Source organism: Stylophora pistillata, chromosome 8 (genome assembly GCF_964205215.1).
Source record: "Stylophora pistillata chromosome 8, jaStyPist1.2, whole genome shotgun sequence".
NCBI classification, from domain to species: domain Eukaryota; kingdom Metazoa; phylum Cnidaria; class Anthozoa; order Scleractinia; family Pocilloporidae; genus Stylophora; species Stylophora pistillata.
In genome coordinates, this window is record NC_142526.1 from 33,530,333 (window position 1) to 33,552,294 (window position 21,962).

At 40.7% G+C, this 21,962-nt stretch overlaps 2 protein-coding genes across 2 annotated transcripts; both read right to left on the reverse strand.

The window, feature by feature from the left end:
- Positions 1-846: 846 nt before the first annotated feature.
- LOC111325907 (transient receptor potential cation channel subfamily A member 1-like) lies at positions 847-11,911 on the reverse strand. Its single transcript, XM_022929819.2, has 10 exons — positions 11,369-11,911; positions 9,835-10,178; positions 8,731-9,043; positions 8,069-8,396; positions 6,939-7,135; positions 5,992-6,321; positions 4,642-5,479; positions 4,044-4,247; positions 3,373-3,551; positions 847-1,774 (listed from the first exon to the last, which is right to left on the reverse strand). The coding sequence occupies exons 1-10, from the start codon at positions 11,788-11,790 to the stop codon at positions 1,543-1,545; spliced, it is 3,387 nt and encodes a 1,128-aa protein (XP_022785554.2). The 5' UTR covers positions 11,791-11,911; the 3' UTR covers positions 847-1,542.
- Positions 11,912-14,524: 2,613 nt separating this feature from the next.
- LOC111325893 (transient receptor potential cation channel subfamily A member 1) lies at positions 14,525-21,774 on the reverse strand. The gene is made up of 10 exons (XM_088731556.1): positions 21,443-21,774; positions 20,163-20,506; positions 19,772-20,084; positions 19,157-19,484; positions 18,874-19,070; positions 18,020-18,346; positions 16,813-17,659; positions 16,250-16,453; positions 15,494-15,675; positions 14,525-14,854 (listed from the first exon to the last, which is right to left on the reverse strand). Exons 1-10 carry the CDS (start codon positions 21,772-21,774, stop codon positions 14,650-14,652), a joined length of 3,279 nt encoding a protein of 1,092 aa, XP_088587682.1. The 3' UTR covers positions 14,525-14,649.
- Positions 21,775-21,962: the final 188 nt, after the last annotated feature.

The window sequence follows — 21,962 nt, forward strand, 5'->3', positions numbered from 1 at the left end:
GTTATTTTGGATCGTTTTTTACGCTGTTAATATTTTGTATTGTAGAGGATTTTATGGAAATTATTGCTAAATAAAATTACTCCTAACAAGGGCAAACATATCCTCGAACTCGTCTCTTTTCCCATCGAAATAACCCAAAAAGTACTGGTTTTTAACAAAACAATTTTCAAGGTTTTCCTCAAGGAACTCAATCTCCGATTTGTCATCCCATCTTATCTTTAAAATGCTTCGTAGGCAGCGCTGATGAAACTTTTCTAGTGTTATCAGATGTCTTGGGTATGTTGTCCATGTTTCCGAGGCATTCAGGCCACAGGGGGGTTGGAAGTACTACTGCTTTGTACACAGGAATTTTTGCGTCAGTGAATGGAGTGCGGTCGGAATCTTCCTTTTGTGACGTTTGTAGTGCTGAATGTCGATCAATAAGTTGGGCGCGGTGGTAACCCGCTTGAACGACAGAAACAGGGTAACCACGTTTATCGTAAAACTGGCATATTGACTCTGATTTGTGGTGGAAATCAGAGTCATCACTACATAAACGACGAAGTCTTAGAAACTGAGAAAAAGGAATGGAATTCTTAACGTGGGATGGATACGAAGACGAACATAATAAGTAATTATGCGAGTCTGTAGGTTTGTAATACTCACTAGTGCATAAACCGTTGCCTTCAATTGAAACTTTGGGGGACAGTTAACTCGCCAGAAGCAATGGGAATAATTGTACAATTGTTATGATTGTTTTTTTCTCTGTCCTTTTGTTTTGTACCTCTTATACTATCTAATCAACCTCATTTCGACCAGCTTTCACATCTTTCCTCTTGATAAAAGCAAAGAAAAAACAATGAAACGTTATGATTCATTTACATTTAATGTATTTATCTTTTTTATTATATAAAGATCTTTAAAAATAACAGCTCTTTCTCACCAGTATTATTTACTATCATTTATCAAATAGATCGATAAGTATTTCGTACACCCTTACAACTGAAATGATTTCGTAAATCGTTTATGAAATGCCCTTACAACCGCCTGGAGCTGTCTGCGGTGTCTTATATTCTAGAATAATTACTTACTCTTTTTTCTTCCTCTTCCCCTTTTTAATCGTTTTATCCTTTGTAAACTATGGTCGTCTTAGAGGACATTTTGCCAACAGAGGGCGGATCAGTCATCGCTAACAGAGTTTAAAGGGGGCACTAAAGCAAATTGTCTTTGAGGGTGGGAAAGGAGGCATTAGAAAAATACATTGCTATGGGAGGGTGGAGTCAGGTACAATTTATTGGGATACAACCAGAATCGGAGGGGGATGTCAGGTAAATTTTATTGGGGTACAACCAGAATCGGAGGGGGATGTCAGGTAAATATTATTGGGATACAACCAGAATCGGAGGGGGATGTCAGGTAAATTTTATTGGGGTACAACCAGAATCCTCCGACCCCTTAAGCGATACTAATTACTGGTCCCCTACATGATATTTTGTAACTTAAAAAAAAAAAAAAACACTTGCAAGTTTATCATTTTGTCTCTCAAAAGATATTCTCAAGCTTTCACTCTATCTTTATACGCGATGGCAAATTAACTTCTACACCGACATGCTCGGCTACAGCGAGCAGGATATCTCTCTGTTGGTCCGTGGCACCGATGAGGATCTTCTGTCTTATTTTAGACTTTTCTATTTCTCGTGTCAAATTGTCCAGCCGTAAAGTCATATCGTCAATTTCTCCGTCATTGTCTCCCAGAAGATCTTCATCTTGGAATTCTTCCTGCCTGGTCCTTTTTCTGTAGAAAGGTAAAGGTAAACTTCATTTGGTGAGGGTGGCCCACTCAACTACATGGCTGTTATCCAATCGTAAAAATATCCAATCGTAAAATTAGTATATGACTGAAATATAAGAAATAATTTCAAATGTTGAAAATAAAACTTGTACAATCATGATTGAAAATGTTAAAATTGTGGGTTTTTAATAAAACGTATAAAGGAAGAAAGCGATTCTGCTCTTTGAATTTTGGTAGGTACAGAATTAAAAAGGATTGAACATGAGAGTTTATAGGTACGTTTACCAAAGCTTGGGTAAATGTATATATGTTGAAGTATGAAATATCATTTCAGACGTGAAATGAAAAGGGTAGCTTCCATCTAACCACCCGTTAGGAGTGGCGTTGGGGGTGTGTGGGAAGGGGAGGTGAGACCACGATTTCTTCAATCTTTCCCAACTCACAGAGTACTACAACATTTATAGCAAGAGGTGCCTTCGTTATAATGAAATATCTGAGATACTAATCAACCCGAGAGGAGTGGGGTTGGGAGGATAGAGATGAGCGCGGGATTACTTGAACCTTGCCCCACTCACAGAGTATAACAGTAATAGCAGGAGGCGCCTTCGTAATGATAAAATATCTGGGATACTAATCAACCCGAGAGGAGTGGGGTTGGGAGGGTAGAGACGAGCGCGGGATTACTTGAACTTTGCCCCACTCACAGAGTATTACAGTAATAGCAGGAGGCGCCTTCGTAATGATAAAATATCTGAGATACTAATCAACCCGAGAGGAGTGGGGTTGGGAGGATAGAGATGAGCGCGGGATTACTTGAACCTTGCCCCACTCACAGAGTATTACAGTAATAGCAGGAGGCGCCTTCGTAATGATAAAATATCTGAGATACTAATCAACCCGAGAGGAGTGGGGTTGGGAGGGTAGAGATGAGCGCAGGATTACTTGAACCTTGCCCCACTCACAGAGTATTACAGTAATAGCAGGAGGCGCCTTCGTAATGATAAAATATCTGGGATACTAATCAACCCGAGAGGAGTGGGGTTGGGAGGGTAGAGATGAGCGCAGGATTACTTGAACCTTGCCCCACTCACAGAGTATTACAGTAATAGCAGGAGGCGCCTTCCTAATGATAAAATATCTGGGATACTACGAGCGCTCTAGCCTGATTGGTCAAAATCCCACATTTCATTGCCCTGGTTAAGCTGTAGAAAATTGAAAATTTTTTGCGAATCACTCGCCTCTGGCTCGCGATTCACAAACTTTTCTCAATTTCTCCCTGCATGGGTTATTACGCCACTTAAAACCGATAAAAAGCGTGGTCTATTACCCTCTATTCAGTTAGTATTCTCGATGGCTTACGTACAAGCCTAGCTCAAAATCCTCTTCACAATTGAACGAAAGAGAATGTTAATGAACTTCGCACTGTCTTACATGTAGTCTTTACGATCTTCGATGGGTCGAGAACCTTTAATTTCATATAACTCTAGTGCAATAGGCCTAATATCTTCGTGCTAAGGAAATCAGGAAAGTCTTCAAGGTCAGATTATTTTTTAAATCCGAACGGAGACGCCGTGAGATATCTAAGATGAGTCTTAATTTACCTCCAAAGTTTTCCTCTCTCTTGTCCAGCATATACGATTACATGTCCACTGTACACTCGCCTAGTGAAGATTTTTGGGAATTTCCTCTCTATATCGGCAATAAAAGTAATTTGCTTCCCCTTGTTCCTAAGGAAAGCTGTCTTCTGAATAGCTTCGATATCTCCAACTGCCAAACCAATCTAAGATACACGTGAAAAGTATTTCTTAATTCTTTGTAAAAAAATTGCGTGCCTTATGTGGTTTTCTCATTTTCTTGGAAGAAAATTGGAATGAGAGTATTGGCTGGTTGCAGCGAGAGAACACGAACTCAGGGAGATGCCATTTCCCCCTCAAGCTCCTCATAAAATAGTAAGTTTCTTTGTTTGTTTTTTTTTTTTTAACCTCACAATTAATTTTCGCGCCTTGCTTCCTACAGATGATGTTCTCTCGGTTGCAGTTTATGATCTGAATCTTTGAAGAGGTTCGATTTAACCTTGAAAAAGCCACAATTGGATGACAAAATATTTGACATTTTTTCTTGCACCTTGACTTGTTACGACAAAAGTCAACACCGTTCTCGATTTTCTATCCTGATTTTCAAAAGAAACTTCTCAGTGTCTAAGTAAATTTAAGGGGTTCTCTGTGCGGTTGGGGCTTTGACTTAGTTGAAAAAGGAAAAAAAACCTTCTTACCAACAGGTTAACAAGAGCTATCGGCATCGTCAAGATAAACAAGAAATAGAAAATGTAGGTAGAATCTTCAAAAGGCACGAGTGGAAAAGTTGTGCCAGGTGATGTCTTGTCCAACGCATCAATAACGGTTTGAGTATATTCAATTTCCCCGCTAGTCATAGCAAAGACTTTCATGAAGGCCTTCGTTATTGTGTTAAATGAGTCCTGCAAGAAAACAAAACATATCGTCAACATGGGGAAAGGTTTCTTGTATTCCAAAGGAAGCTTCATGAAAACGGTACATCATAAAAGAGTGAGGGAATGAAGCTAGGGAGAAGGATCTCCCATATTAAACTTTGAGTAAGCTCCCTAACTCTCCCAACGGGGCAAGGGGAGGGAATTCACATCTCTTACTCTTGATGCCGGTAACAGACGTTGTGGCCTTAGCTAGGCTCTGATTTGTGAAGGACGGGTGTAAGTACGAATCACCATGCCAACTGTGAATATGTAATTAAGAGAGAACTTCGGATGTCGAATAACAGAAAGTTATTCGCTGCCAAGTGCTCACTATTCCCCCGGACACACAAGGAACAGCTGTTGATAATTTACTTCCACTCACCTGTTCTTTCAACAGAATATAGAACGCCATTGAGAAGGCCAAAGTGAACATGACGAATAATAACAGAACCTTCAGAACGGTCTTCATCACTTCGATGAACATGGTCACGTACAGACCCAAGAACTTCATCGGCTCTACGATGAGGATTAAGTTAACGTAGGCAAAGAAAATGGAAAACGTTCCTATCTGCCAGTAAATTTCAAAGTTTTTTCTCAGACCGGTGTCCTCAAAAACGTAAGGCAAAACAAACAAAAATGCAGTTATATATAAGGCCCATTCAAGAAAATTGGTCCACTCAGTGAAATAACGAAGTCTCTGGGTGTAGATCTGATAAAATTCTTTCCCAAGATGCAAAACTGTGAATACGATGACGATATAAGGCACCGCTTTGTTGAATTCATTTTTCTCTCTGAAGAAATCATCGTCAATTTCGTCGTCGTCTTCTGGTTTAGGAAAGTTGACCATCTCTCGCTCCGTTGAGACAAAAATGGTCAAGAATATTAGGAAAAGTGAATAAAACAAGACATTCGTTCCATAAACAAACCAACCAAACCTCCTCCACTTCAGAAGCAATAACTTTCGGGAGAGCGGGTGAACTAGGAGGAGCTGCTGTTTGTGTCTGACCATCGTTACCAAGCCTAGGAATCGTTCACCGTTGTCTCCACTGTGATCATCAGGGCTTGGATCTATGAGTGTGAAGTCATACTTTATGGAGCGCTCAGAAGTAGACCTCTGAATGCAGCGATCCAAGGCAACGTGGGCGGCGTCGGGAAAATGTTCAATCAACCTTTCCATAGGATTAGATTTAGCACTCGAGGCTGTGAGTGCTTCTCGCCACCTGTAAAGGAAATGAAAATATTAGTTGAGGAACTTGTGCTTCTTACGAACATACCATCTTTGAACTTCGTAACAGGCTGTTGTGAGTCTGTAGTTTTGCATTCTCGTCTCAGAGAGTGCAAGTCCATTTGTCAGTCACCTGTCTGTTTGTCTGTCAGTTGATCAGTCCGTCAACCGATCAGTCAGTCAGACAATCAACCAGTTACCAGGTGGTCGTTAAGTGAGTCAGTGCGTCAGTGACTCACATACCGTCTTTGAACCTCGAACTGCTGTGTGTAAATTTTGCATTCTCGTCTCAGAGAGTACAGGCCCATTTGCCGGTCAAACGGTCTGTTTGTCAGACGGTGTCAGCTATTCAGTCGACCTATCAGTCAGTGAGTCAGTCCGTCAGCCGACCGGTAGGTAAGTCAGTCAGTCAGTCAAGCAACCAGTTAGTCGTGGAGTGAGTCCATGCGTCAGTGAATCAGCGAGTCAGTAAGTCAGAGAGTCAGTGAGGTACTGGTGGTGAAATACCTGGTATGTTTGACAATGACCATGACAACCTCATTACTCTGCGCTTCCATGGCCACATCAAGGCATGTCATTCCATGCTTGTTAAGTACAATCAAGCTCGCTCCATAATTCAACAATGTCCTGACGATCTCTACTTGACTGAAATGCGCTGCCACATGGAGCGCTGAATTTCCATCAATGTCCACGTGATCTGTGTGCCCGCCCCTCTCAAGAATGAGCTCCATAACACCGACATTTCCTGCCTTTGCAGCCCACATTAGAGGGGTCCAGCCAACGATATCAGGGCTGTTGATATCAGCACCCATGTCCAAAAGTATGGCGCAAGATTTCCTGACAAACCATTACAGGATAATGTGTTTTAATCAGAGATTTATGTACTGGCGCAGTCCTGTTAGCTTGGTCTCTCCTCTCACTTTGGAAACGGGAAGAAGAGAGACTCTGGGGACGAACTGGGTAGTGGCGATACCAAATGGCATATTTGCCTCGTTAATAGTTTAATTGGACTCCATTTCCGCCGTTTTTCGCATGTGGCTTTTTATCCTACTGAGAGGTTTCGGGAAAGGAGCGCAGGCTCATTTATCTGAACTACGGTTGATAATCAACCCTACAGTTAAATGAAGTCATGGGCGCATGTTTCCGGATCGACAGGGCTGGGTATGTGTACCAGCATGGGGTAATTGCAAGGAGTACTTAGGTAAAACACCCACTATTACGGCTTTTATCTCTACGCGAGATTTTAGGCACTAGCGAAACGGGATTCCCAGGCACCTTTAGCGAAAGGCAAGGAGAAAGATTGGATGGTTTTGCATTCTATCGAGGGTAAGAGTAGTTCAGAATTAGGAATTAGGTTAGCGCCCGAAAAAAGGGACCTTCGCCACAATGTACGTTCTTTTTTCAAGAAGAAACAACAAAATATCTAAAGCAAAGGTCAGACCTGACTGACTTACCTCTTCATGCTCATAACAGCGTAGTGCAGAGAAGTTCGCCGCTGATCATCTCGCATCCATACACAAGATGGCGCAGCTTGAGTGAGAACCCTGACTTGGCGTGAGGTGCCTCGGTCAGCGGCTAGATGAAGGGGCGTCTTGTGCTTTGCGTCTCGAACGCATCCATTAGCTTTTGTCTCAAGTAGCAGCTCCAAAAGCTGCGGGAAAAAAGTGTACATTTTGAAAGATAGCGGTTACGTCCGCAACAAAAGTTTATAGATAAAACATTAACACCTTCTAAGGGTGCAGTTGGCTTCAATGAACAGTAGTTAGTTGTCGACTAACACCTATGAATAATTTTGATGGGAACAAATGAGGGGAATTTCAATCTTGTATTGCAGTATTAAGTACGCTAAGTTAATTTAGCAAGTTAGTTCTTTAGGTAATAAGTTATCTTGCTGTTTGTTTAGGATTAACTCGCTAGAATTAGTTTTAAATTTAGTTAGCTCAAAGAAATTAGCACCCCTCCATCCGCTTCACCATGGAGACAGCGAATGACACCAAACTAGCCTTCCTCGACACCGCAGTTTCAAGAAAACTTGAACGGCGACATTATTTGTTGTTGTCACAAAAACGCGTGCCAGTCACGTCCTTATTAAGTTAAAAAAAAAAACATTGTGGAGTTTTAAAAACTTAGTATGGTCATATGATAAAATGCTCATTGACTGAGTTAGGTTGGGCTACGTATTAGTCTACAATGTCATAAGCGTACGCAAATGTGCGTCCCATGCACGTGCGCACGCATGTACGCACCTACCTATGCACGCACGCACATACGCACGCACGTACGCACATACGCAGGCACGCACGCACGTTAGCACGTACATAGGTCGTACGTACGTAGGTATGTACACACGTTTGTACGCACGTATGTACGCACGTATGTACGCACGTATGTATGTATGTACGTGATTATGTGCGTACGTATGTATGTTTGTATAGCATCATTTCTTCGAGACAAAGCATACAAAATGACCAAAATTTTAAATTGAGATTCATCCATGGTATCCTGTAATCAAACTAGTAAGTGTAGTCAATAAACGCTCCCCCCTCCCCCCCTAGGTAGTGGTCCTAATGCCAGTTGTTTTTACCTTCGGGTTGTCAATCCACGAGGCGTAATGAAGCGACGTGCGCTGTTTGTGGTCAGGTATGTTGGCTAGGTCGTTACCAGTCTCACTCAGTAACATACTGAGTGTTTCCTCTCTTTCCTGTTCCACAGCAAGATGGAGGCAACAACGAAGGCGCTTGTCTTGAGTTGCCACTTTGGCGCCAAATGATATAAATAATTTTGCGCAATCGGTCTGTCCAGCGGCTACTGCCACGAGAAAAGGTGTTTGACCATTCTGGTCTCTCGTGTCAATTTTAGCACCATTTTCATGAAGGATTTCGATACATTTCACAGATCCCAAAGCAGCAGCGCTAAAAATGAAATTAAGAAAATGTTACATTAAGGCAAAAATAGCACCCAGGCCTTTGTGAGTACGAAAGTAGTGCACGCACAGTTTTTGCGTGTGATTGTTTTAAGTTTCCCTCTGCCCCTATGGATCAGCAGAACAAAGCTGAGAGTAATGGCTGTGACATCTTACTCATATCTATCTTTGTCTGAATAAATTTTTTTTCGTTGGAAAAATTTTACCCATTTAAAGTTTCTTTCCAAATTGCACTTTCAAAATAACTCAGATTAGCTCCTCTTGAACTTTTACTGAGTTGTGTTAAAAAATTGTGAGAGACCTTGGAATTATACAATGGGTACCTGTGCAGAGCAGTTCTCTGTTGGCTGTCACTTGCATTCATATCTCCACCCTGTGAAATAAGCATTTTCAGAACATCTTGATGTCCTCCTACTGCTGCCAGGTACACTGGTGTCTGGAGGCTCTTGTTTTGACAGTTCACATCGGCCCCGTACTGAATTAGCACTTGGGACACATCCTTGGAACCTGTTTGTACCGCCAGATGAAGTGCCGTACTGCCATCCAAGTCGCATTTGTTAATGAACTGTTTGAAGTCAGCATTCATTTCAGGTTTTGCGACAGCATTGGGTTCGTTTTTAAAATAATGGCGAATTGCTGTATTATTTGGAAAAAAAATTGAAATGAACATAGAGAAGTCACGCAAAGCAGTCGAATTGTAAGTTTGAAATGACGCTAGGTTAGCTCATATTGTAGAGCGCCGGACTGCCGTGCGGAAGGTCGAGGGTTTAAGCCCCTGACCGGACCAATACTCAAGGTCTTAATATAACTGAGGAGAATGTGCAGCTTATGCTATGACATCTGCAAATGGTTAGCCATTCTAATCTCCTCGGAGAAGGACGAAAAGCCGTAGGCCCCGTCTCCTGCATCTTCTCTGTACTGGATAGTAGGGAACGTTAAAGAACCCACACACTTATCGCAAAGAGTAGGGAACGTAGCTCCCGATGTAGTGGTCTAGCCCTGATTCTGAAAATTGTGGGCATCTGCAAAAAATTTTCCTTTAAAAATTGTAAACTGCTGAATGCGGTCTAGCTAAAGTCTTCCGCAAAGTGTTATAAAGCACCATGAGCTATAGGATATGGCACTATAGAAATCCTCATATCATTATAATTGTTATCATTATTATTATTATGCATTTGGTACTTCTAAGAAGAGCGGTGCAACGCCAGTTAAACTAATTTTCCAGAAGAAAGGTAATCATCTCAGTGAAGTTCTCGAAAGTTGCCCATCGAGACCTAAACACTAAGAGGGCAAAGGGAATCATTAGAATTTTACAAAACCCTACGAGGGATCAGATAAATTTTATTATGACCTAACCAAACTCCTCTGATCCCCGGCGAAAAATAATGACCGGTCACTTAGAATGAAATCCAAAGGTGATACTCTACCTGCTTCGATTATCTGTTGTGTGACATACGAATCCCCATTGGTGGCGGCAAAATGGAGAGCTGTCATCCCTTCTGCCGAAGAAAAATCAACTTGAGCTCCATACTGCAGCAGAAGTAAACAGATTATACTATAGCCTGAGCCACTAGCGTGCATAAGTGGCGAGACAGATTTGAAATCTGAAGCATCGACGTCAGCCTTTGCGATCTTCAAAAGATGCTCAACGATGTCTTTGTTTCCAAACGCTGCGGCTTCATGTAAGGGAGTTGAACCTGTGAGGCTATTTTTCGAGCCAACCTTAGCCCCTGCTCCAAGAAGAGATAGGACGGCATCCAGAGAATTGAATCTGTAAATAAAATACGCTGTCTGCTGTCAATCTGTTGAACAAGGAATTGACTATAATTGTCTACCTGTGGATGTAGTATACAAACGAGTAAACCTGACCTTAAAAAAAAGATAAACACACACAAACTCTCTCTCTCTCTCTCTCTCTCTCTCTCTCTCTCTCTCTCTCTCTCTCTCTCTTCTCTCTCTCTCTCCCTCTCTCTCTCTCTCTCTCTCTCTCTCTCTCTCTCTCTCTTTACTGGTGCGACCCTCGTTTATCCCTCTTTCAATCCAAACCATGTTGCATCTGTTAGAGACGAGCGCTGCGTCGACTCTTCGAGACCAATACTGTATTTGTTTACGAGTTCGTCATTCCTAGCAAGCCAAGCGGCCCTTTTACACTTTGTTATTTCTCTTTGAAAAGAATGTTTACACAAATTTTATTTCGGCTTTTTATGATTTAAGTTTTGAAATCGTTCCATAAAAGTCGTAAAAATTAAGGACAATCAGTTATATTGAGGAACTATCCATAAGATGGCTTTCCGTGACCCTAGCCGGTCGGGATTATTAGTTTTAGATCTTAATTTATTCATAAAAAGAACGGAGTCACAATGCAGAGATCCGGATGTAGGAGAAAGTGAATTCTACTCTATATTATATTAAAATTATGGTGATCGATATCAAAACAATTTGATTATTGTTTTTCCATGAAAGGTTCACAATTACCATCAGCGCTTGTGATTACGGTCTGCAGCTATTACAATTTTATGGCGACGAATCGTATCGCATGAAAGATCGCATTTGGCCATTAGAGGATGGAGAGCTCTTAATGCCAGTCGGGATGCAAAAAAAGAATTTATCTGGGAAGTAAGATGACTTTAGGGCCTCTGAAGGGTTTTGCGTTCATATGAAGTCCTGGAGTCGATAAAAAGTAGCAGAAAGATAAACGATATTTGCTCAGTTGCGGTTTTATTGTGACTTGTCCCTATCATGTGAATCGTGAAAGGTCACAGTTAAGAAAACATTACAAGTAAACGAGGTGTTAGTAATTATAAAAAATAAATTGGAGCAACTAGGAGCAAAACGCACTAAATTCCAATGGGTGGCCGCTTTTAGCGATGGAGACTTAATACGGTTCGAGATATCAGACCTTGGTAAGAGAAAGCAAAAATGGTTTTCGTAAGTTTAAATTTAATTGCGTACGTGACTCACCTCGCAGCAAGGTGAAGGGCAGTCGAACCATCTACACCCGTCACCGAGACCTCTGCGCCAAAATCCAGAAGCATGTTGAGGATAAACACTTTGTTGTATTGGGCAGCGTAATGCAGTGCTGTGAATCCGTATTCATCAAAGGAGTTCACATCGTACTTCTTCTGGGACAAAATCTTCCTCACGTCTTCAGAATTACCATGAGCAACAGCACGATGAAACGCAACGTTACGATCTTGCAAGGGTACCATTTTCATGCCCATGCGAACGGATTCATCCTGGAGTATAAGTCGTCCTCCTGAGTGAGGTCTCTTTGGTTGAACCATAGGGCTGTGTCGAAATCGCTTTACAAGGCTCCGATATTCGCCAAGATTTACTCTAGAATTTGCGTGGGAATCTGTATCACTCATATCTCCGTCTGCCATTGCGAACCAAAACGTCCAACGGTTTACGTGTTCTTCTCTTTTGCTGCTAAGATATGTTACATGTCGAGGTATTTATTGCGCAAATACATGTGTTACGTTTATCCGGTTGTGCACAGCACGCTTCAAGGGTCAAAGAGAATTTGTTACAGACAATTGTTACTAAGGATACCAAAACAAAGACGGAGTATGTTTTGTTTATTTCTTTCATTTTATCACGCAAACCACTGCTTACTTGCCTTTGCCATTGTGCATTTCAGGAGGACGCTTATAACGTCCTTAACAAGCTCTTGTGAAAGGTTCTGAGAGCAAACGAAGAGTGATTGTTCAAGTTAGCCACGAAGGAACACGATAGGAGAGGATAAAAGATTCTAATAATCTAATATAGGTTATATTCGCGTGATAACAGCTTCATTTTCATCATCGTTTGGGAAGCACACAATATAATGACGATGGAGGATTTTTAAACTGCGAGTGTCATTGGCGCCTATGATTCTTTCAATTTTCGGTTCGGTCGCTGCTCGTTCAATTCAACTTCAATTAACTTCCACTTTTGACACGATAGAGCGCTGGACTGTTGTGCGGGAGGTCGAGGGTTCAAGCCCCGGCCAGACCAACACTCAAGGTCTTAAAATGATTGAGAAGAATATGCTACCTTTCTGAAACGTTAACATCAAGAAATGGTTAGATATTCTAGTCTTCTCGGATAGGAATGAATAAATGGAGGTCCCGTCTCCTGCAGGGTTAGGGGTAGGAGACGTTAATTTCCCACGCACGAGATCACTGTGTGATGGATGTCCTCCCCTGGGGTGGGATGGGTGGGAAAATAGCAGGTCCACATCAGCTATATAGCTGCCATAAAAAATTCAACCTGCTCAATCAAATAAAATGATGATGATGATGACGAATAAATGTGAAACAACTGCCACCTACTCTATGGTGATTAAAGCTACCGAATCAGCTATCAGTTACGGCGATGTGATATGTATGCATTCCCTTAGCAAATGTTTCACATTTTAAAACTTTCATAATTTCCATGGAACTTTCCAAAATCAGTCATTTAAAAACTCTAAACGCAAATTTTTTGCCAAGATGAAATAACACATGTTTGGATTGAAAGATCCGCTGTTAAGTCACCGTGTACCTCGACCCTGGACACTCGTAAAAAACTTGTCGGTGATAAAGAATGTTAACATTGTTGATCTAAAGCCTCACGGGATGGGGGGGAGTACAATCAAACAGAGCTATAGCACTCAATTGTAGTCCAGTCAAACGTAAGAGCGTGGGATCTCAACGCATGACGCATTTTTTCACAAAAAAAAACTCCAAGAATAGCTTATCAAGTAAAAAAAAAGTTATTGGAAACCGGTCTCCGTGTCATCAGAGGCATCGAAAGGGGAAGGGGTGGGGGGGGGGGGGTGGGGCAGAGAGATTGGGAATGAAAATTATTGAGGCCAAGGTTCATTTCAAAAATAAGACAAACAGAAGTGATTAACAAATGAATAAAGGCTGATAGTTTCGAAAGAAACTGTTTGGGGCTGCGACGAAGGGCTTTCGCTCCGACGAAGGGCTAACGCTCGAAACTTCAGCTTTTGTAATCATTACGGTGGCCAATTTACCATTTCAACTTTGTTGATATATCCAAATTAGAAGTGATTAACATATTGAACTTGCACATTTTGATTATGACTTGACGTTTCGTATGTACTCCACATACATTTTCAAAAGTAACCGTTGAAATTTAAAACAGCTATGTGTATATATAACTAAGGTGAGGGGACTGGAACCAAGATTAAGCAAAAAACTTAACAATAAATAATAACACTAGAGCAGATTAATAAAGCAACAGCTTTTCACTTCCGACGTTCACGTTGAAATGAAAAGCTGTTGCTTTATTAATCTGCTCTAGTGTTATTGTTTATTGTTAAGTTTTTTGCTTAATCTTGGTTTCAGTCCTCTCACCTTAGTTATATATATACATAGCTGTTTTAAATTTCAACGGTTACTTTTGAAAATGTATGTGAAGTATATACGTAACGTCAAGTCATAATCAAAATTTGCAAGTTCAATATGTTTATCACTGCTGTTTATGTCTTATTTTTGATCAAATTACGATGGCCCAACAACAAAAGCATTTACGACAAGGTTCATTTCACTCCCTTGCCTGGTAATCATACTTTACCCGCAAGACTAACTGACCAGGCAAACCCTCGTCGATCATACGACGCTAAAAAGAAAATCCTCTGTAGTCAAAAGTGGGAAACCATTTTATATTGTTGGCCTATCTGATCCAAGCCGTCCCTACATGGTTTCTTTTCTAGGATTTCTGTTGGACTCGGTACTTCCTTGACAATTTATATTATTCGAAATGCACGATGGCAGTTCATTGAAAACAAATGTTTTGGTGGAATAATTTCCTGTAATGACGGTCTTTTTCATATATCAATTTATTTCACACAAATGTCAAGCACACCTGATATTCAAAAATTGCCCAGGCACCTTGCATGGGACGAATTGGCATCAGCTCAAAACAATTCTTAGTCGAGTTAAATGCTTTTGTCATTAACTTATTGTACATCCGCTTGAGCAGTTTTTACGTATCCGACCAAAAATATAACAAATAAAACTTTCATTTGATGCAAAGCTTGGGTCCCAATTGTCTCATAACTCAGGCACTTCCTTCCTCAAGGAGTGGAGCTTTTGTTTTGAGTTCTAGCCGAAATGAGGGGCACTTAGTTGGAGAGAAGTTGCAAGAAGCGAGCCGTTTATTTAAGGTTTTACTGAATTAAAAAACCATCGTTAATGCAGGAATATGGCATTAATCACCTTAGTGGTCAACTGGTACTATGCGAGAAAGAATCTTCAAGCTTCCTCACAGGTATTTAGGCCAATTTTAGTAGCTAGAGCTAATAAAAGGCGTCTCTGATCCTGCATGGCGTCAATGATTGACAGTTGCCGTCTCTTAGCCCTCGCCAATTCCTTTGCGAGAGCTTCCAGTCTTTGTCCGTCCTCGATTTCGGTTGTTTGTTCTACATTACCGAGGTCTTCGTCTTCAAAGGAATATTTACTGTTGATAAAATACAGGTGTACCAAATTTCTATTATAAAGTGAATAATTTTCTGGAAAATTCTTTAAAAAAGGTTTTGAAATATAGCTGCTAGCAATATGGTAAACTACTATTACAGGGAGGTCACAAAATGCACTAAAACATACAAATCAATAGTTTTTGTGGGTTGTGTAGTTAAGAAAAATGTAATTCGGAAAGTATGTGTACACTGTAAATGGTTTCGTGTGCGCAGGTAAGGCCACCACAAAGAGTTGCTCATGTACCTTGTCTGAAGGCGTTGCTCTTAGTGAATAAGTGCCTAACATACTTAGTTTCTGGTCACTTGTTCTCTTATTGATAAACCTGGTAATTTTTTATAAACTTGGTCAAGGGAAAGGGGCCAACTTCTTCCCCTTAGCACTACCAAAGATAGTTTAATACGCTTTGCACCCCCCTGAGAAAAAAGTTAAGGAATTTCAGTTTTATCCACCGACAGAAAAGTTGGTGGCCCTAACCGAGTAGTAACAGTTGATCGTGGTCAGTCGTCAGGCTCAAAGCTGTTCTGCAGAGGACTGTTGTCGGTGACTGAGACTTCCGCTGCGAAAGCTTGAGCAAACTTCAAAGTCCAAATACTCTGCTACCGTATCAGTTAAAACTCACCCTGACGAAATTTTCCTGTCCACGTATCGTCCAGTTACGACCAACTCAGGTTTGTGTAAACGCCGGGTAACAAATTTTGGTAAATTTCTTTCAACCCCAACCACGAAGTCGATGAATTTTCCCTTGTTTCTCAGAAAAGCATACTTTTGCACAGACTCTATGTCTCCAACGGCTAAACCGACCTGTGAAAAAATAAGAAAACTGAAAATGTAGTTTTTTTCGAGTTTAGGCCGGCCAAAGAAGGCGATGTAGTCGGTAAAAATGCTTTTGGAATGGGAATTTAAGCCTGTCTTACCTTTTTTCGACCGTGAAAGACATGAAATGAACAAATTCTAGCCAGCTCTAAGTTTAAAAGACAGGTGAATTATTTAAGATATCCTCATACATATGGAAGTCAACGGCGATTATCTACCTATCGTCATGATAAGCTTTTGGAACGAATTGTAGAGTGAGGTTGCCCAAAAATTACCCTGGTGAGTTATATTACAGTAATCGTAGATTCATACCTTTAAGATAGGCCTAGGCACATCCTCCCACGTACAAGGTTTAATCTTTAGACACGTTCAGATGCCATCTGGAGTATTTTGAACGACTTTTCGAAATTCCTCTAGATTTTCACTTTCAAGTTATTTTAAAACGGAAAGCTGATGGGAGGAGGTAACATGCGCGCCCCCAATGAAGTCTTAGAGCCGCCTGGATCATGCTCAGAGCGTCATATTACTTACAACTTACAAATTAGGCGTTGCAATAACTTACCAAAAGATTCATAAGGATGATGGGCATGGCAAAGATGAAGAGGCAGAGAAATACAAAGGATGATTCACGGTAAGGCATGAGAGGCGCTTTGGTCTCTGGATTCGTGGCCTCCAAGTTGTCCACTAAAAAAGCGGTATAATCTAACTCACCAAGGGTCATGACTATAACTTTTACCAGCGTGAAGAAAAAGGTGTCAAATGCTTTCTAAAAAGAAGAGAAGAGTTCTCTTTTTTAATATCAGTGTAATTGCTCAACGTAAAATACATCTGGCAAGATGGACAAACCGAAAAGCAAATGCGATATGAGAAATTAAACAAAAGAAAACAAAAGTACCACATCCTACACCGGGTAAGTTAAAGAAAAAAAAAACACACACCCACACACACACACACACACACACACCCACAATTTAAATCCGGCCGATTCATTGGTTGATACAAGGATTGGGAGGACACATGTGTACGTGTCCGCAGTCGACCAAGAAGGCAAAAAAAAATTTTTTTTGACATATTCTACTCGTAAGTGGATATAGGAAACCTAGGAAAGACAGCTAAGATGTGTACCTGCTCCTTGAACAGTATGTAGAACACCACAGAAAAAGCCAAGGCAAACAGGAAGAAAAGACTGATAGCTTTGAGTACGGTGATAGCCACTCGGAAAAACATTGTCACGTAGATGCCAACATAGTCCAGAGTCTGAATAAACAATATCAGGTTCATGTACCCCAAGAACACAGCTACTGTTCCTATTTGCCAGGCTATCCTAGGGTTTCTTTGAAGACTGGAAAAGCTGGATGAGACGTATGGTAGAATGAAGACTATGCTCGCCGTATAGAGCACCCATTCCATCAAGTTCGTCAGTTGTAGAAAATACTCCACTCTTTGAAGGACAGCCTGATAGAACTTTTTGGACAAATGAATTGATGCGAACGCCAGTATGAGAAAAGGAAAAGCTTTATTCAATGCTTCCTTGTTCTTGAAAATGTCAGCATCATCAGGATCATCTTTATCATGTTTTCGCTTCAGGATCACCGCTTTACGCTTTGTCACCATGAAGTAGGTCATCGAGAAGAGGTACAAGGAAAACAGGATAAGGTTTGTCCAATAAACAAACCATCCATATCTGTGCCACTTGATCTTGAGAAGTTTTCTGCAAAGTTCATGTACCAGGAGTTCCTTTTCCTTGTGTTCCACCATCACCTTGAGACCAAAGAAAGGCTCTCCATCTGGTCCGCTTGTATCATCAGGACCTGGATCTAGAAAGCTGAAATCGTACTTGATGGATCGTGGGCTCAGAGACCGCTGGACGCACCGATCCATGACAGATTTAGCAGCATCGGGAAACTGCTGAATGAGTTTTCCCATCCTATTTTGACCATCTAGGATATTGGCTGACAAGACCTCTCTCCATCTGGGAGTGAGCGAAAATAATTTCAGCTAAAAAACTTAAGGTTTCTCTTTCCGATCCAACTTTCTTTATTGAAACATTTCTTGTTAGAGAACGCTTTTTTGTCAATATGAAGCTCAACCCTACTTACCATAAAATTCTAGTTTTAAAATTGTTTTGGATAATGCTTAGTACTTAATATTATAGAGCAAATCTTCGTATTACATATCAACGTTTGTGTTGACTCGATGTAACACCTGTGTGGGAGACTTAAATTCATGATATCTGCTATTTACCTAAGATAAATACCAGCCATGCAAAGAGAGTATACTCTTTAATTGTATGGACTGAGCTTGCAGTAAACCCTTTAAATTAATTTTATACCTGGCATTCTTAATCATTGCCATAACAACGTCTCCTTGTTGATTCTCTATGGCCAGATCGAAGCAGTTAAGGCCGCTTATGTTTGGTTTCAAGATCGCCCGACTGTTCAGAAGGATCCTGACAGCATCTACGTGACCACTGGCAGAAGCAAACAGAAGCGCGGTGTTGCCATTTTTGTCTTCTTGGTTTATGTCGGCGTTCAGCTCAAGAAACATTCGAATTAAGCCTGAAGCACCCGTTTTGGCTGCAAACATCAGAGGTGTACAGCCGTAGGCGTCTGAAATGTTAACTTCGGCTCCCATTTGAAGAAGGATTGAACATATTTTCCTGCAAAAAATGGACACCGTAACTACAAAATAATGCGGCTAAACTACTATTTTTCCTTCTCAAATTTACAGGAACTACACTAAACTTTAACTACTGACACAACTAAATTTACTACTCTTAAAATCTACTAAGAGAATTTCGCGGAAAAAGGCACAGGGCTCTATCAAATGAGGCATTATGATGATCGTTACTCGTCGAAAGAATTTTTATAATAATAATAATAATTTAATATTTATATTGCGCAAATTAACATGTGGATATGATCAAATGCGCATCGCAACATTGTTCGGGGGACTTTGGCCAGAATGCATCAGCAGTTTACAAACAATCGAAGGAAACCTATTTGAAGATGCCTCCTCCCCCCAATTTCCAGTAAACAGGCCAGACCACATCACAGTAATCTCGTGAGTGGGTTCTTTAAGGTCCCTTGCCTAACCAAATTATCTAGTTAATAGATTCAGGAGACGGTCTCTGATTTTTATGTACCGAACTAAAGTATGTAGCTTCAGGAACTGATTAAGCCTCACCCTTTTCCATTTAATGCTGCAAAATGAAGCGGTGTTCTTCCATATGAATCTCTTTGATCTACACAGGCAAGAGAAGTCTTAGCTAAAGCCTCAACATGGCGGTCCTTTCCAAACTCCGCTGCTGTATGTAGTGGAGTTATACCAGCACGATCCTCGAGTAAACAGTTTGCTTTCTTTTCCAACAAAATCTCTAGAAGCTGCAAATAAAGGATACAATGATTGACGAAACTTACTTTGAGCTTAACAAGTACTGACGAAAGTCAGATTTTAGTTTTGCCTTAACCTTTAAGTTTGTAGAGGAAGTGGCGTAATGAACAGCTGTCTTTCCCTGTATGTCCGGAATATTTATACATTGTGATCCTGATCTTTCCAACAGCATTTTCAACATTTCTTCTCTGTCATATTCTACAGCGAGATGAATGCCGCCACGTTGATTCCTTTCACGCGCTCTAATGTTTGCACCGTACTCTAAGAGCAGTTTGGCACATTTTGTGTGGCCAGCTGCTATGGCACACAAGAGAGGTGTCATACCATCTGTATCTCTAGGATCTGGAGTTGCGCAGTTGCTCAGCAGGACTTTAATACTTTCTGGGTTTCCGAAAGATGCCGCACTAAAAGCAAATGAACAAAACAAAAGCAAAATGGCTGGAAAGAAACAATCTAACCATTTAGTCCCAATATCGAAATGAATAATCTATTAGTTTAGTGTAAAGAAGTCAGTTTTGACAATGGCACTTTATCAAATAATTTTTTTTAGCCTTAAAAATATTTTTTGCTTGCAGTTGTCATAAGTGTCATTGATTTTCAGAAAGCTGCCAGGATAAGGTATAAAATTTTAAAAAGTATCGTTGTGTCATTCTACCCTCCAAAAGGACCAACGCAACGGGTCAAAACTCACCTGTGCAGAGGAGTTCTTTGTTTGGAGTCCTTTTGATCCGTTCGAGCTCCGCATTTAATAAGTAATTCCAAGATGTCTTTGTTTTTACCCATAGAAGCCACATGCAAAGGTGTCTGTTGATGCTTGTTTTGTCTGTTGACATTCGCACCATGCTGCACAAGGATTTGACATACAGATAAGCGACCTGTCTGAACAGCTAAGTGAAGAGCAGAGTTCTGGTCTTTGTTTTTTCTGTTGATAAACTGATCAAATTCTGGAATGTCCTTGGAAGCCGACATAGCACTTACAGGGTACTTCCAGATACTCCTCAGAGCTGAAAGAAGCAAACCCTACTATAAGTTTTCTGTCACTTTTAACTCTAGCGCTTTTTTGCAAATCCTTTCATACTTACCGGTTTGGATAACCTCAGAAACAATACCCTCAATGCCAACATCTGCTGCTAGATGAAGACACGTTTGCCCATCCCTCGTAATTATGTTGATACTACATCCTTTGGCAATAAGATCACTGCATATCTCCTCGTATCCACGACTGATGGCCAAATGAAGAGCAGTCAGTCCGTTCCGGTTAGTTGCATTAATTTTCAAGGTTTTCACATTAAGCAGTCGTTGGATGATCTCTTTATTACCGTATTGCGTAGCAATATGAAGAGGAGAATAACCTTTTGTTGTAGATCTACCATTTGGATTGGCTCCTTTCTTTAGCAAATTGTCAAAAGCCTCCAATGAATTAGACCTGTTACAAACAAAGCAGACACTATAAGCCTGTTATAGATTGGGACGTGCTTCAAAAATCATTGATAGGGACATGGCCAGCAAAACAGACCTTATTTCGGAAAATATATCTGGGCTTAGCTGATGGTTTAGAACCCCTTATTTGACATATGGAGGTTCAATGTTTAAATTCTCCACTCCATAACTCCATCGGGTTTTGCTTCTCCAAAGCCCGGGTTAAATTCGCTTAACTGTTTGATGTTATCCATTTGGTTACCGTATTCAGAATTTGTTCTCCAAATAGTCCAGGAGCGAAAAAGAGTCCGCCTTTGGGTATTACTCGGCACCAGAGCAGTGCAAAATTGAGTGTCGAAAGCGATCTGGGGTCGCTTTAAATATGTTTTTTGTTTTATTTCGTTATGTGATTGATCCAGAAAACTACTGCCCCTCTCTCAACCAATCAGATCCAAAACCTCAAGCAAATCGCGATTAAGTCATCCGCGTTTTGCCGCCATTTGAGCAGTTCGCTTCTTTTTATTTTGAGTCCTTATTGGCAGCAAAGTACTTTTTAGATTCATAGGATTATTGTAATCTGTGTGAGAATCTAGTCTTACCACGCAATTTATCTCTCAGACAATTACAACCATGATAAAAATTGAAATCACGTTAGCATAAAAATTCTCTTCAAATTATTATTTCCTGATTGATAAAGATCCACAATATTATTAAAGTCTTAGTAAAATAGAATTAAGTTTCAACAAGTGCACGCTTTTGACACTAAGATTGTTGTCAAATTCAAATTCGGCGGACTTTAAGACGACTTTTTCATAATAGCTCCACAAACATAGTTGGGCGTCAAGCTCATTTTTGAGACACTTCCTCTATTGTTAATTATCTGAGACAGATAGCGTTAACATAAATAGAAACCATTAAAACTTGCTAGTTTGTTCATATTTACCGTGCAGCTTCATGCAATGGCGTAAATCCATCTTTGCTGTAAATATCAACGCTGGCCCCAGCTTTTATCAGGAAATCGATGACTTCAACTCGATTTATTCTTGCCGCATGGTGGAGGGCACTCTCACCATTCTGATCTAGGATATCTGCTTTGTTCTCCGTCGATGATATGTAACTTTTTAGTTTATCCACTTGTCCTTTAGCTATGGCCTCGCATAGATCGTTCACTTTGCAAGGAAACGCTTCCCTTTCAAAACGCGGTTCAGTCAGCGAGTCCGCTTCATAGTGACTAGGATAAGACAGAAGAGGAAAAGGAGCATAGTCGAAATGCATCTCAAACGAAATGCCCGTTGCGAAAACTGAGCTTGCAAGAAGATTACGATTTCTAGTTACTTCGGCTCTGACAGGGAGGTCGTTGCATCCTGTGCTACTCACGTTTTCTTCCAGTGGGGTCCAATTATTTCAAAGCGTTTCAATGCAGAATTAAAACTTGCATATTTTTAGAATAGTTATCATAGCGG

Coding starts and splice junctions, on each gene's coding strand:
- LOC111325893 (XM_088731556.1), bottom strand. CDS start 21,774: ATGCATTTCGACTATGCTCCTTTTCCTCTTCTGTCTTATCCTAGTCAC. Junction 20,507..21,442: donor CCATTGCATGAAGCTGCACG/GTAAATATGAAC, acceptor TGTTTGTAACAG/GTCTAATTCATTGGAGGCTT. Junction 19,071..19,156: donor CTTCCTCTACAAACTTAAAG/GTTAAGGCAAAA, acceptor CTTTATTTGCAG/CTTCTAGAGATTTTGTTGGA.
- LOC111325907 (XM_022929819.2), bottom strand. CDS start 11,790: ATGGCAGACGGAGATATGAGTGATACAGATTCCCACGCAAATTCTAGA. Junction 7,136..8,068: donor CGTGGATTGACAACCCGAAG/GTAAAAACAACT, acceptor TTTTTCCCGCAG/CTTTTGGAGCTGCTACTTGA. Junction 3,552..4,043: donor TAGCTCTTGTTAACCTGTTG/GTAAGAAGGTTT, acceptor CGTGTATCTTAG/ATTGGTTTGGCAGTTGGAGA.